At 40.1% G+C, this 14,895-nt stretch overlaps 1 protein-coding gene across 1 annotated transcript; it reads right to left on the bottom strand.

The window, feature by feature from the left end:
• Nucleotides 1-1,138: 1,138 nt before the first annotated feature.
• On the bottom strand, nucleotides 1,139-3,442 carry IL27 (interleukin 27). The gene is made up of 5 exons (XM_077274094.1): nucleotides 3,424-3,442; nucleotides 2,518-2,693; nucleotides 1,713-1,811; nucleotides 1,456-1,629; nucleotides 1,139-1,309 (listed from the first exon to the last, which is right to left on the bottom strand). The coding sequence occupies exons 1-5, from the start codon at nucleotides 3,440-3,442 to the stop codon at nucleotides 1,139-1,141; spliced, it is 639 nt and encodes a 212-aa protein (XP_077130209.1).
• Nucleotides 3,443-14,895: the final 11,453 nt, after the last annotated feature.

Here is a 14,895-nt window from a genome sequence, read left to right as displayed (position 1 = left end):
AGGTGATAGGTTGTCGTACTCCTTAGACTTATGAGGTTGATGGTTGAACATCCATTCAAAGTTTGGTGAAGCTCCATAAATGGAGGGAAGATCTCTCTAGAAATATTCTGTCACAGAAAGATCTACCTGTCGGAAAGGGGGGCACCTTCTTTCCTATCAATCAGGTCAAACGATCGTTCGTTCTTATATTTCACCCAACAATCTATATTTTTGGTTGAAATCATCCATTTTTCATCAACTTTAAAGTAATATGTATTGGTAGCTTAACAGTCTACATGGTGATTCCTTTTAGATAATGTCTTGATGAGTCTGATGGACGTGGTTTGGTAAGGTGGACATGTTGGGTAGCCTGGTAGGCTGTAGTATAGAGGCACACATTGTGGGTACATTGATAAAACAATAAGTTTCTCCATAAAAAATATATATATAAAATATATCATAAATATAAAAAGTGTAAATTATATAAAATATCCTGTAAAAGTGATAAAATCTTCACATTTGTAGGATTTTCGGCAGTGCAATAACCATTACAATGTGTTTCATTCGACGACAAGTAACACGGTGAGAAAACGCTTTGAAAGCGACAATACTGCCCATTACTCGTCACAGAAGCATCCGGAAAATCTGCGGCTTATTGTCCGAATGTCAGTGCAATATCCAAGGCAATAAATAATAATAAATAATTACATATAATAACATCATAAATATTGTCAGAACAGATAACGGAGGAGGCGGAAGACAAGGAGGGAGATCATCAGCTGGGAAACTGGCAAATTACCGTAGGTCACTGATACCAGAAAATGGTCCTTGAAGTTCAAGACAATGACACTGACACTCGGTACAGGACAATGATGCTGACACTCGGGGTACAGGATAGTGACACTGGCACTCGGGGTGTGTAATAATACTGACACTTGGGGTACAGGATAATGACACTGACACTTGGGGTTATCGATGTGTCATTGTCCTGATTTTTTCCCGCCTTTTCCCAGCTGAGCGTCCCGCCTCACCTTCCTCAGCTTACAGTATGAGGGGGTAATAGTGTATCAGTCAGCAGTATTATCCATAGAATTGGGAGGATGAAGGAACCCACATGAGTAACAACCCACTTCCCCCACACTCAAACTTATCCCCACTTTCAGCCATGGAAACGTTGCAATATGGTGTACTCCCTCACCGCCCGAAGTAGGGTTTGTTCCATGGTACGAAGAACTTGGTACATTTTCACACGGGTGCACCAGTCATTGGCACCACCCCATAGACTCTCCGGGGACGAAGCTTTGGTATGATTGAGTCCAAGTGATGACATCTATAGAAGATGAAGCATTATTAAACATTTCCTTTATTCAGGAGATAGAATAATCTAAAATCCCCAGGATATCACCCATCTGATCTTAACCGTTGAATGGAGGTAAATCTGGTGACCAATAATGATGCTTGTGATTGCTCACTGACCTGTCTATGAATGTGATGCAGGAGATCTCGGAGGTCAAGACGTACGCAGGAGATGCTTCTTTTGAGTGGCGCTGAGCCCTCCTTGGTCTCCCTCTTCTCCCACTTCTCTAGCTCCTCCAAATACACGGGATAGACCTGGAGAGCATCACTGAGGAACCTGAGACGGTCACTTGGCTAAAGAAAGTAGAAGAGTTTATAAGCTAAGACATTAAGGGTCAAGAAAAGAATGGAATGGTGAGAGAACAGCCAAGACTCACCTTTAACTTCAGCCATACAGTAATGTTGACAGCAACTGAGGTGAGGTTCAGTGAGGTTCCTGTGAAGTCCAGGTGGGACCCTGGCAATTTCCACATACGCTAAAGACAAACAGAACGGTTGTTATGAAGATGATTATCTAAAGAATAAGTGTTCATGAAGCAAAAACAGAAATTACAATAGTAAAAACATTGAGGAGAACATCAACGCTTGAGCTTGGAGAAAATCGTTGGATGAATTGAAGAATGGACGAGAAAATGAACACCTTCAAAAAGAAGGTGCATTTTTTTTCAAGCTTCCATATAAGAAGAAGGCTTCAGGTCAGACAAATAAGTCAGAAGAGTTGACATTTCAGACAGACCCCATGTAAAGCATCCTACAAAGGTAATGAAGGTCCATGATTAGGGTTATTTAGGGTTCCCTTTATTTACCAAAGGTGACTCTTTACCCTGAATTAACCCCAACATCTCTTGAAATCTATAGCAGCTTTCTAGTTTTGATGGTCTTTGTAGAGGCATTGCTTTAGGACCCCAGCGACTAATTTTACACATGTGGACAAAACATAAGGGGCTGCCCAAAGTGGACAATCCCTTGTATAAAAACATTACGTTGCATCACGGTCAAAGCTTGTGACTTGTAGTATAGAATTACGGAAAATCATTCCAGATTTTGGGGAAGTTAAAATTCAAGCCTCATAATACATTAAGTGCTACAAGAAGGAGGTTTCGTGAGGCAAAATCCAAAAAAAAGTACCGAAACTCTGAACAGTCGCTGATAAAAGAATTACAGCTGATATTAGTCACTTACATACTGATGGGTCAACAGTCTGCTCTCCCGTAAGAGGTTCCTGGACAGTTTTAATGTCTTCCCAAATTCATGGCCGAGGTTGACGCTCTTCGGTGGAGTGCTGGTACTTATAGGAGCCCCTTCCGCTACCCACCCAAGGACCATGCTGGAGAAAATTATGGACAACCAGAATCCACCTGTATAAATAAAGCAAAGAATTTGTGATAGGACACAACAATCTCCTTGTATGTACAGGAGACCTGATCTCCCTTCCTTGAGTCGATTTACCAAGGTTATTCCAAGTTTGCTTGTCTTAGAAGAAAAATTGGCCTTCACGTCTCCCTGCGTTTCATGTCTATGTCTTCTCCCAGTTATCTCTGTCTCATCGACAGTCACAGCCGCCTACTTTCTTGATCGACGTCTCTCCTCTTTGCCTTTTCCACTCCCTTCCCTTTCTCTACGTTGTCTCATCTTCCTTCCACAATCATCTACGGGCTGTTTTTGGAAATTGCAAATTTCCTTCCTTTTGAGCAAGATATTATCAAGTCAAACCCACAAAAGACAAAGACCTATTTGTCTGAAGACGCTTGTCTGCAATCTCCCATCTTATTAATTATTTGTGGTCTTTTTCTCTATATTGTATATCCTAATTTGAAAAAAATCTATAAAATAAAAGTCAAGGATTTTTGACATTTTCCAAGACTTGGACTCTGAAGGTTGATCCTTATCCTCATGCAAGTGCTTTGCTGCCACCAAAGAAGAATAAAAACTACCCCTCCTCACAATCTATGGTGCAGATAAGGTGCTGAAATAATGAAGGTCAGTGATTGCCAGGACATTGTTGATGGAGGCTACCTAATTTTCACAGACCAGATAGTCTTTTGTAGAGTGCAAATTGATCTTCACATAGACCTAGAAGCCTCCTACCTGCAATTATGGTGTTCATCGTGAGTGTAGACCTTGTCCGAGGACCTGTTCCTTGTGTGTCTGAGCTCTGAAGACTCCATCTGGGATTTTATACCCTGAAGACTTTCATTTCTGATCCCTTAGAGAAACTTCGCATTGCCTGTTCTCGTTATTTGGGGTCTAGTATGGGGATTCCCTCGTTCACATTTCTCACAATTGGGGTTTCCTCCACAGCTCAAAATATAATGACACAAAATTGAGGAACTATCAAATAGATGCAGAACTTCATAGCATTGCAGTTCAGCCACGATTGCGTTGCCTGTGTATTTCTGTGTTGGATAAGGATTGATCACCGTGGTCGCTGTCCACCAGGAAGCCGATAAACTCAGCCCCATATGATGAAGACCTCTGGAAACGGTAGTAAAAACATTAAAAAGGAACATCCCTGGTGGTCTAGGGCAGTAAAGCACCAAAAGGAGCATCCCTGGTGGTCTAGGGCAGTAAAGCACCAAAAGGAGCATCCCTGGTGGTCTAGGGCAGTAAAACATTAAAAGGAACATCCCTGGTGGTCTAGGGCAGTAAAATCATTAAAAAGAACATCTCTGATGGTGTAAGGCAGTAAAAGTCTTAACTAGTGGTCCAGGGGAATAAAAGTGTTAAAAAGAACATCCCTGGTGGTCTAGAGGAGTAAAAGTGCTAATAGGAATATTACCTGAGGTCTAGGGCAATAAAAATGTTAAAAAACAGGAACATCGATGGTAGTATACCATTCTAGAAGTGTTAATAAAAGCATCGCCAGTGGGCCTGGGCAGTAAAAGTGTTAATCCGAACATTGATGGTGGAATAGGGCAATAAAAGCCTTAAGTCCTGGTGGTCTAGGGTGCTAACAATGTTAAAAGGAACAACCCTGGGGGTCTAGGGTAGTAAATGTGTTAATAAGAACATTTTGGCTCAGCGGTGCCTTTTGTCCATTTGCATGGGATGCTACCACAGCTGCCATCATCAATGTCATGGACCTTGCAGCGAATAACGTCGTCAATATACCCACACTGAAGCTTCCATTATAGATGCCTGGGAGCTAACATTTACTGGAAAAATCCGCTATAACATTGTGTATTATGTGTTTCTCATCTCTATTGTTAAAGTGTTACATGGAAATCAAGAAACCATAGAGCTCCACTCCTCACTATTCCTTTTCTCATTATATCCTTACAGGGGCACGCGACTTTTCCTGACCTGATACATTCTAAAATAGTGGCCAGGGCAATTTTTGTACTTATTCTAAGAGGGAAACCTAATATTACCAGTAACGCTTAGTCATCTAATAAACTTTTTATAACTCCTAAAAAAATTGTGGGATTCATAAAGAGGAACCCAAAATCAGAGTCGTGAGTAACGAGAAAGTTAAAAACAGCAAAAAAATGAAAAAGAAAATGAGAGCGAAACAATCTAAAGAGAAACGTTTCTGGTGATACAGAGAGAGAGAACAGGTTTCAGTGCTCTCCTCACATGTGAAGGACGCAGAGCGGAGATTTCTACTGATACAAGACCGTCACATTGTGAGGATTGTGCAATAGTGAGAGGATGCAACGCTACCACGCTCTCTGCAACATGCTGCACCCGGCGTCCAGGGCGAGCAACACGACAAGATGCATGAGTAGAGGCCACAGAGGGCAGTATTATAGGAGTTATATTCCTGTACATAGAGGGCAGTATTATAGTAGTTATATTCTTGTACATAGGGGCAGTATTATAGTAGGTATATTCTTGTACATAGGGGCAGTATTATAGTAGTTATATTCTTGTACATAGGGGCAGTATTATAGGAGTTATATTCCTGTACATAGGGGCAGTATTATAGTAGTTATATTCTTGTACATAGGGGCAGTATTAGAGTAGTTATATTCCTGTATATAGAGGGCAGTATTATAGTAGTTATATTCCTGTACATAGGGACAGTATTATAGTAGTTATATTCTTGTACATAGGGGCAGTATTATAGTAGGTATATTCTTGTACATAGGGGGCAGTATTATAGTAGTTATATTCTTGTACATAGGGGCAGTATTATAGTAGTTATATTCCTGTACATAGGAGCAGTATTATAGTAGTTATAGTCTTGTACATAGGGGCAGTATTATAGTAGTTATATTCTTGTACATAGGAGCAGTATTATAGTAGTTATATTCTTGTACATAAGGGCAGTATTATAGTAGTTATATTCTTGTACATAGGAGCAGTATTATAGTAGTTATATTCTTGTACATAGGGGCAGTATTATAGTAGTTATATTCTTGTACATAGGAGCAGTATTATAGGAGTTATATTCCTGTACATAGGAGCAGTATTATAGTAGTTATATTCTTGTACATAGGGGCAGTATTATAGTAGTTATATTCTTGTACATAGGAGCAGTATTATAGTAGTTATATTCTTGTACATAAGGGCAGTATTATAGGAGTTATATTCCTGTACATAGGAGCAGTATTATAGTAGTTATATTCTTGTACATAGGGGCAGTATTATAGTAGTTATATTCTTGTACATAGGAGCAGTATTATAGTAGTTATATTCTTGTACATAGGAGCAGTATTATAGTAGTTATATTCTTGTACATAGGGGGCAGTATTATAGTAGTTATATTCTTGTACATAGGAGCAGTATTATAGTAGTTATATTCTTGTACATAGGAGCAGTATTATAGTAGTTATATTCTTGTACATAGGGGCAGTATTATAGTAGTTATATTCTTGTACATAGGGGGCAGTATTATAGTAGTTATATTCTTGTACAAAAGGGGCAGTATTATAGTAGTTACATTCCTGTACATAGAAGCAGTATTATAGTAGTTATATTCTTGTACATAGGAGCAGTATTATAGTAGTTATATTCTTGTACATAGGGGCAGTATTATAGTAGATATATTCTTGTACATAGAAGCAGTATTATAGTAGTTATATTCTTGTACATAGGAGCAGTATTATAGTAGTTATATTCTTGTACATAGGGGCAGTGTTATAGTAGTTATATTCTTGTACATAGGAGCAGTATTATAGTAGTTATATTCCTATACATAGGGGCAGTATTATAGTAGTTATATTCTTGTACATAGGAGCAGTATTATAGTAGTTATATTCTTGTACATAGAAGCAGTATTATAGTAGTTATATTCTTGTACATAGGAGCAGTATTATAGTAGTTATATTCTTGTACATAGGAGCAGTATTATAGTAGTTATATTCTTGTACATAGGAGCAGTATTATAGTAGTTATATTCTTGTACATAGGGGCAGTATTATAGTAGTTATATTCTTGTACATAGGGGCAGTATTATAGTAGTTATATTCTTGTACATAGAAGCAGTATTATAGTAGTTATATTCTTGTACATAGGAGCAGTATTATAGCAGTTATATTCTTGTACATAGGAGCAGTATTATAGCAGTTATATTCTTGTACATAGGAGCAGTATTATAGTAGTTATATTCTTGTACATAGAAGCAGTATTATAGTAGTTATATTCTTGTACATAGGAGCAGTATTATAGTAGTTATATTCTTGTATATAGGGGCAGTATTATAGTAGTTATATTCTTGTACATAGGAGCAGTATTATAGTAGTTATATTCTTGTACATAGGGACAGTATTATAGTAGTTATATTCTTGTACATAGGAGCAGTATTATAGCAGTTATATTCTTGTACATAGAAGCAGTATTATAGTAGTTATATTCTTGTACATAGGAGCAGTATTATAGTAGTTATATTCTTGTATATAGGGGCAGTATTATAGTAGTTATATTCTTGTACATAGGAGCAGTATTATAGTAGTTATATTCTTGTACATAGGGGCAGTATTATAGTAGTTATATTCTTGTACACGGGGCAGTATTATAGTAGTTATATTCTTGTACATAGGAGCAGTATTATAGTAGTTATATTATTGTACATAGAAGCAGTATTATAGTAGTTATATTCTTGTACATAGGGGCAGTATTATAGTAGTTATATTCTTGTACATAGGGGCGGTATTATAGTAGTTATATTCTTGTACATAGGGACAGTATTATAGCAGTTATATTCTTGTACATAGGTGCAGTATTATAGTAGTTATATTCTTGTACATAGGGGCAGTATTATAGTAGTTATATTCTTGTACATAAGGGCAGTATTATAGTAGTTATATTCTTGTACATAGGAGCAGTATTATAGTAGTTATATTCTTGTACATAGGAGCAGTATTATAGTAGTTATATTCTTGTACATAGGAGCAGTATTATAGTAGTTATATTCTTGTACATAGGGGCAGTATTATAGTAGTTATATTCTTGTACATAGGAGCAGTATTATAGTAGTTATATTCTTGTACATAGGAGCAGTATTATAGTAGTTATATTCTTGTACATAGGGGCAGTATTATAGTAGTTATATTCTTGTACACGGGGCAGTATTATAGTAGTTATATTCTTGTACATAGGGGGAGTATTATAGTAGTTATATTCTTGTACATAGGGGCAGTATTATAGTAGTTATATTCTTGTACATAGGGGGAGTATTATAGTAGTTATATTCTTGTACATAGGGGCAGTATTATAGTAGTTATATTCTTGTACATAGGGACAGTATTATAGTAGTTATATTCTTGTACATAGGAGCAGTATTATAGTAGTTATATTCTTGTACATAGGGGGCAGTATTATAGTAGTTAGATTCTTGTACATACGGGCAGTATTATAGTAGTTATATTCTTGTACATAGGGGCAGTATTATAGTAGTTATATTCTTGTATATAGGGGCAGTATTATAGTAGTTATATTCTTGTACATAGGAGCAGTATTATAGTACGGTAGTTATATTCTTGTACACGGGGGCAGTATTATAGTAGTTATATTCTTGTACACGGGGGCAGTATTATAGTAGTTATATTCTTGTACACGGGGGCAGTATTATAGTAGTTGCGTGAGTTGTGATATATTTATGTACTATGGTATCTATTTTTTACACCTATAGTCTTTTGGGTTGATTGTCTAGTCACTCACCACAGGAAACTGTTACATATTTTTGAGAAATTGATATGTTTCAATCTTCCCAAATTTACAACATGGCAGTCTTAGGCTACTTTCACACTAGCGTTAACTGCATTACGTCGCAAATCCGTTTTTTTGCCGAAAAAACGGATGCGTCAAAAAAGTGAAAAACGTATGCAACGCATACAGCATTTCGACGGATCCGTCGCAAATCCGTTAAACGTTTCCGTCGAAAATACTGGATGCGTTGCATACGTTGCATCCGTTTTTACGACTGATCCGTTTTTAAAAGGGAGGCTCCCAAATTTGATTGGCTACTGGAAAATATGGAAAACTATATAGTTACTGTTTTTACAGCCCATCTTTGAGGGTTTTAGTTTTGTGGCAGCGATGGAAGGTGTTCTTGTGAGCATTGCTAGTTTGGTTACCGACATTATCTTTGAGACGAATCGCCTGGACATCATAGTGCGGGAGAAGGAGGCGGCAGCGGAAAAACGGAGGATGCTTCTGCAGCAACGGAGACGGAGGCGACTCTGGATACATCCGATTAATGAACTACGGATGATGATAAAGGGATCCAAACCCTAACCCTACCCCTAACCTCACCCCTAACCGTTTAATGAACATTTTCTGACAGTCATAGTGCCACGTATTTCAGTGCCACGTATTTCAGTGCCACGTATTTCAGTGCCACGTATTTAAGTGTCACGTATTTAAGTGTCACGTATTTAAGTGTCACGTATATAAGTGCCACGTATATAAGTGCCACGTATATAAGTGCCACGTATTTCAGTGCCACGTATTTCAGTGCCACGTATTTCAGTGCCACGTATATAAGTGCCACGTATTTCAGTGCCACGTATATAAGTGCCACGTATATAAGTGCCACGTATAACCACGTAGTTATAGTATTTATAGTACGTGGCACTGAAATACGTGGCACTTATATACGTGGCACTTATATACGTGGCACTTAAATACGTGGCTGGCTGGGGTCTTGTGGCTGGCAGTCTTCTCTCTGGGTCTTGCTGGCATATGTGGGGTTGAAGGCCCAGGCCAGGTTTATATAGATTTGGGGGTGTCTGGCCAATTGGCAACAAAATCCAGCTTCTGAGCATGCTCAGTGCAAAAAAACGTATTGCAGCGCTGCATTGCGTCGTACGACGTGTCCCGACGCATCCGTCGCTCATAGGCTTCCATTGTAGCCAACGACGTATGCCACAGGATGCGTCGCGACACGTTTTTTAGGCGGAGACAAAAAACGTTACAAGCAACGTTTTTTGCCGACGACGTGTGGCCAAATTTCGACGCATCCGTCGTAAAACGGACACGACGTATGCCAATCCGTCGCAATACGTCGCCAATACAAGTCTATGGGGAAAAAACGCATCCAGCAAAAACTTTTGCTGGATGCGTTTTTTCTGAAAAAAGACGTTTTGAGACGTAATGCAGTTAACGCTAGTGTGAAAGTAGCCTTACATTTGAGGTAAACCACTTTGGTTCCATTCATAGATAATTTAGTAATGAAATGTTAAAAGTTTTAAATTTATCCACTTTCTTGCTCAATAAGTTTTTTCTGAACATCGTCAAATAAATGTCTTTACCTAAATGTATTTTATCATATAGAAAAATCTTATTACGAATGATGAGATAGTAGAAGTGTCCTATGTGTCTGGCATGGAGGTCTACAAGTTCCTTCACGACAGGATTCTGTGTTCCCATAATGACGCTATTATAGATATTTTGGATCTGAATATCTGACCATATACCATAGAGAAGACGCTGTACATTTGAGGTGCTTCAGGGGTTAATTACCGTATTTACTTCTATAATAACATAATACTGCCACACAGTGTATATAAAATAATACCATATACAGTGCGCAAATAACAAAACCATACAGTCCCTACATGATACTGCCACATAGTGCTTGCATAACAGTATTTTATAGTGAGCACATAATGTAAATGTACATGGGGATGGCAATAATGGAAATTGTCCCCTGAAGAAGCCTTGGGTGAAACGTGCGTCGGGGCTGGTGGGCCAGCACATATGTACTTTACAAGCTCTGGCGTGACTATAAAGAGCCTCTGGCCTTGGCCACGAGAATCATAGGGAAGTGAAAAATGACGACGATGACACGGTAACAGTGAAACCCGCTGCTCCAGTGCTGAACTCCCCCCGCTCGTGCTGGAGACGTCTCCATAAGAAAGGAGAGAAGTCGTTTTTTTGCCATTGACCACAGGTCTGGTGTTACGTCACTTCTGCACCAAACCGACAGAGAGTCGTGTGGGTCCGCGAAGGACCCTGTGTCCCATCGTCTCCACTATCACAACCCGCCATGTAAGGCTCACACACGAGCGCCCTCCACAGAGAAACACCGACTGACAGCAAGGAGACGGCGGCCTCAGTCATTTCTCACACTTCTGAGGTAAACTGAAAGCAAAGCTGAGCGCTGATTGGTTGCCCTGGGTAACAAATATATGTATATGCAGTATAAATATAATACAGTCTGACATTAGTGCACTATCTTTGTTGCCTATACAAACCAATCAGAGTTCAGCTTTTATTTCTAACACTGCTGTAGTAAAAAGAATGCTGAGCTCTGATTGGTCGCCCTGGTAAAATGAAAGCTCAGCTCGGATTGATTGCTCTGGTAAAATGAAAGCTGAGCTCTGATTGCTTGCCTCTAGAAACCAGTCAGAGTTCAGCTTTTATTTCTAACACTGCTGTCGTAAAAAGAAAGCTGAGCTCTGATTCGTTGCTCTGGTAAAGTGAAAGCTCAGCTCTGGTTGGCTGTTCTGTTAAAATGAAAGCCGAGCTTTAATTGGAACGAAGATTTGGTAAACGAGGCCGCTCATGTTTATCTATTTCCAGTTTCTTTTTATTTTCTTTTTTTTTTTTTTTTTTTGGGGGGGGGGGGGGGGGGTTACATGCTGTATTACACTGTCTCCATTAATTTCTATGGGAGTTAAGGAAAATCTCTCTCAACCCTGAGCTGTGATGGGAATAACCCTATAAAGGGGTCTTCTCCTCATGATAGGTCATCAATATCAGATTTGAGGGGTCCTTCACCCGGCACCCACCGATCAGCTGTGACGAGCCCCGGCGGGGGCCAGATGGAGACATATTGGATGGAGGTCCCTGCCGGCCAGCCTCTATTATTGTCACAGCTGATCGGCGGGGGCCGGCGCGGTCGGACCCCATATAGTTGATATTTATCACCTATCCTGTAGATACCTCATCAATATATTCTGACCAGACGGCCCCCAATAAATAAGGGTAGATTTATTTTTTTATTATTATTTTATGGATATAACTCTGATATTTGATCATATTCGTCATTTATATTTCATAATTTTAAATATATTATTTATTTTATTATAAATTTTCACTTTAGGATTTAACTTTGTTTTTGAGCAGATTTTAGATTCCGCTATTTTTGATATTTTTATGCTGTGATCACTTTTTTTTGTCATTGTTTCTTTTCAGATTCACATTTACAAAGAAAGAAAAAATATTTCCATGAAATTGTATAAAAACCTCTCTCTGCGGTCGGCCCGTAGAAACTGCTGAGGTGCAGACATTTTTGCCGTATTGCACAATGTATAGAGACTGATTATTCGTCTTCAGTAGATACATGTGGACTATCCCTTTAATTGATCACCAGGGAGTGCAGCTATAGGAGGCGCAGCGGCAGTGGCACAGGGTGTGCTGTCAGCGCACCCCCTAATCCGTGGACTGCACCCCTCCATCAGCTCTTCCCACCAGACAAACACATGGATTATATTAGTAAAAAATACTCACAGAATTAAAGCTTCACTTTTATTTTTTTTCCAGCTTTTTTTCTGAAATCAAATATATAATTAAAAAAATAAACGTTATTCATTAAGTTTTTTACTTATTTATATATTTTTTGCGTTTATTTATATAACTATTTTCTTAACCTCGTCCTGAGCCTAAGCCTAACCATCACATTAACTCTAGTCTAACTATAACCCTAGCCCTAGCCCTATTTCTAACCCTTACCCTAGCCCTAGACCTGACAATGGCCCGAACCATAAACCTAGAGCGAGTGTCCTAGCTACCGGAGAACGAGGCTTTTTGATGGTGCCAGATAAATGTTGCGCTACTTTCCATAAACCTAATCTCAGCCTTAATCCTAACCTTATCCCTAATCCTAACCCCAGACCTAAACCTAGCCCTAATCCGAACCTTAGCCCTAACCTTATCCCTAATCCTATCCCTAGTCCTAACTGTAACCCTAGCCTTAATCTAAACCCTAACCTTATTCCTAATCCTAACCCCAGTTCTAAACCTAACCCTAATCTTAACCCTAGCCCTAATCTAAACCCTAGCCCTAACCTTATTCCTAATCCTAACCCCAGCCCTAATTTAAACCCTAGCCCTAACCTTATTCCTAATCCTAACCCTAGTCCTAACTGTAACCCTATCTCTAATCTAAACCCTAACCTTATCCCTAATCCTAACCCCAGCTCTAAACCTAACCCAAATATTAACCCTAATCTAAACCATAGCCCTAACCTTATTCCTAACCCTAGTCCTAACTGTAATCCTATCCCTAATCTAAACCATAACCCTAACCTTCTCCATAATCCTAAACCTAGTCCTAAATGTAACCCTAGCCCTAATCTAAACCTAAGCCCTAACTTTATCTGTAATCTTAACCCAAATTCTAACTGTAATCCCAGCCCTAACTTTAGCCATAACTGAAATCTTAAAAAAACTATATTGGACCAAACACTAAGGGCGCTACCAAAATATAAAAAAAATATCAAAAGAATATAGAAGCGACAAGGCCCAAATAAAATAAAACAATAAAAAAATATTACGGTAGTTACAGCAATTAAAAATATAATAAGTGATAAAATCCTGATAACAAGAGAGAACCCTAACCTTAGCCCTAACCCTAACCATGGCCACAACCCTGGCCCTTATTCTAACCCTAGCCCTAACCTTTGCTTTAATCCTAACCCTAGCTTTAATTCTAGCCCTATTTACGGTTGAAAAAAGTGTGTGCTAATGTAAGTTTTGGCATATCCCTCCCCGCAGGTCTCCGACTCTCCTTTCACAAAATGACTCTTGAAAAGAGAAGCATGAAGTAGCAGCACAGCAGAGTGCAGCACAGCAGAGTGCAGCACATGACTCAATACCCCCTTACTCAGCCTCTGTCATCTCAGTCACTGACTATGCAGAGCGCAAACTCAACTGCTGTGCTCTGCATAGAAACAGGCATCTGTTGGCTGCTTTGCTCATTTAGCTTGATGGCTGATGGGAAGGTGCGTTTGCTCCAAGAAGAAGCATTAATTGGCGCTGGATCAATCATTTGACAAGGGTGTTAAAAGGGGGAAATTTTGGGCACCCGTGGAATTTGGCAGCCGGGTTAACCGCCCTTATGACTCCCACCATACTATGCCCCCGTGCACAGGTAACTGTCTCATTAGGGCCCTACGGCTTGAGATGACTCCTGTTTTGTGGACACCGTATTGTGACTGGGTACTCTTGCTGGGCACCGTTGTAGGCGGGAGACTCTACGTCAGTGGGAGCCCGTATGTCCGTAGGTGGAAATTCATGAAACCAAGAGTTCCTAAAAGTCCCCGATGTCACCTCATATAATGTCTGTGAAATGATTGGAGGTTTGCAGAAATTTGGACACCCCCTCCTTCCTGCCCTCTGGTGTGGGGGAGGGATACCATGTCGGGAAAATCCGCTGCAATGGATGACCACTGGTCACCGGTATTGGTTTCAGTAGGCAGTAAGAGAAGAGTCACTTTCTTCAGTAATGGGAGATCCCAGACACTAGAGACCCGCGGAGGAAAAAGGGATTGTCCAAATGTGTGCGAGGAGCGGCTGTCAGGGACGGGTTTATAGGGTCTATAGAGAGCTAATTGTGCGGCTGTTTGTGTATGTTTATGGTCCTCCTGTATTGTACACACGCCATCGCTCCCTCCTGTCAGCCATGATTGGCGTTTTACAGTTGTGGGTCCGGACTGTGTTACCTGTAAATATAATGTCGCATGTGTGAGAGCAGTGCACAACCTCGGCGGCACTCAGAGCGGACCTAACCTCCTTGTCATAGACCAGCAAGAATTATATACTATTGTGTACCGCCTGGGATACACCGCCTGGGATACACCGCCTGGGATACACCGCCTGGGATACATCGCCTGCGATACACCGCCTGGGATACACTGCCTGGGATACACTGCCTGGGATACACCGCCTGGGATAGTCCACCTGGGATACACCGCCTGGGATACACCGCCTGGGATACATCGCCTGCGATACACCGCCTGCGATACACCGCCTGCGATACACCGCCTGGGATACACTGCCTGGGATACATACAGCGCCTGGGATACACCACCTGGGATACACCACCTGGGATACACCACCTGGGATACATCGCCTGCAATACACCGCCTGGGATACACCACCTGGGATACA

This window comes from Ranitomeya variabilis, chromosome 7 (assembly GCF_051348905.1).
Source record: "Ranitomeya variabilis isolate aRanVar5 chromosome 7, aRanVar5.hap1, whole genome shotgun sequence".
Taxonomy (NCBI): Eukaryota; Metazoa; Chordata; class Amphibia; order Anura; family Dendrobatidae; genus Ranitomeya; species Ranitomeya variabilis.
Note: the sequence above shows the minus strand (reverse complement) of the source record. Positions and strands in the feature narration are given on the sequence as shown.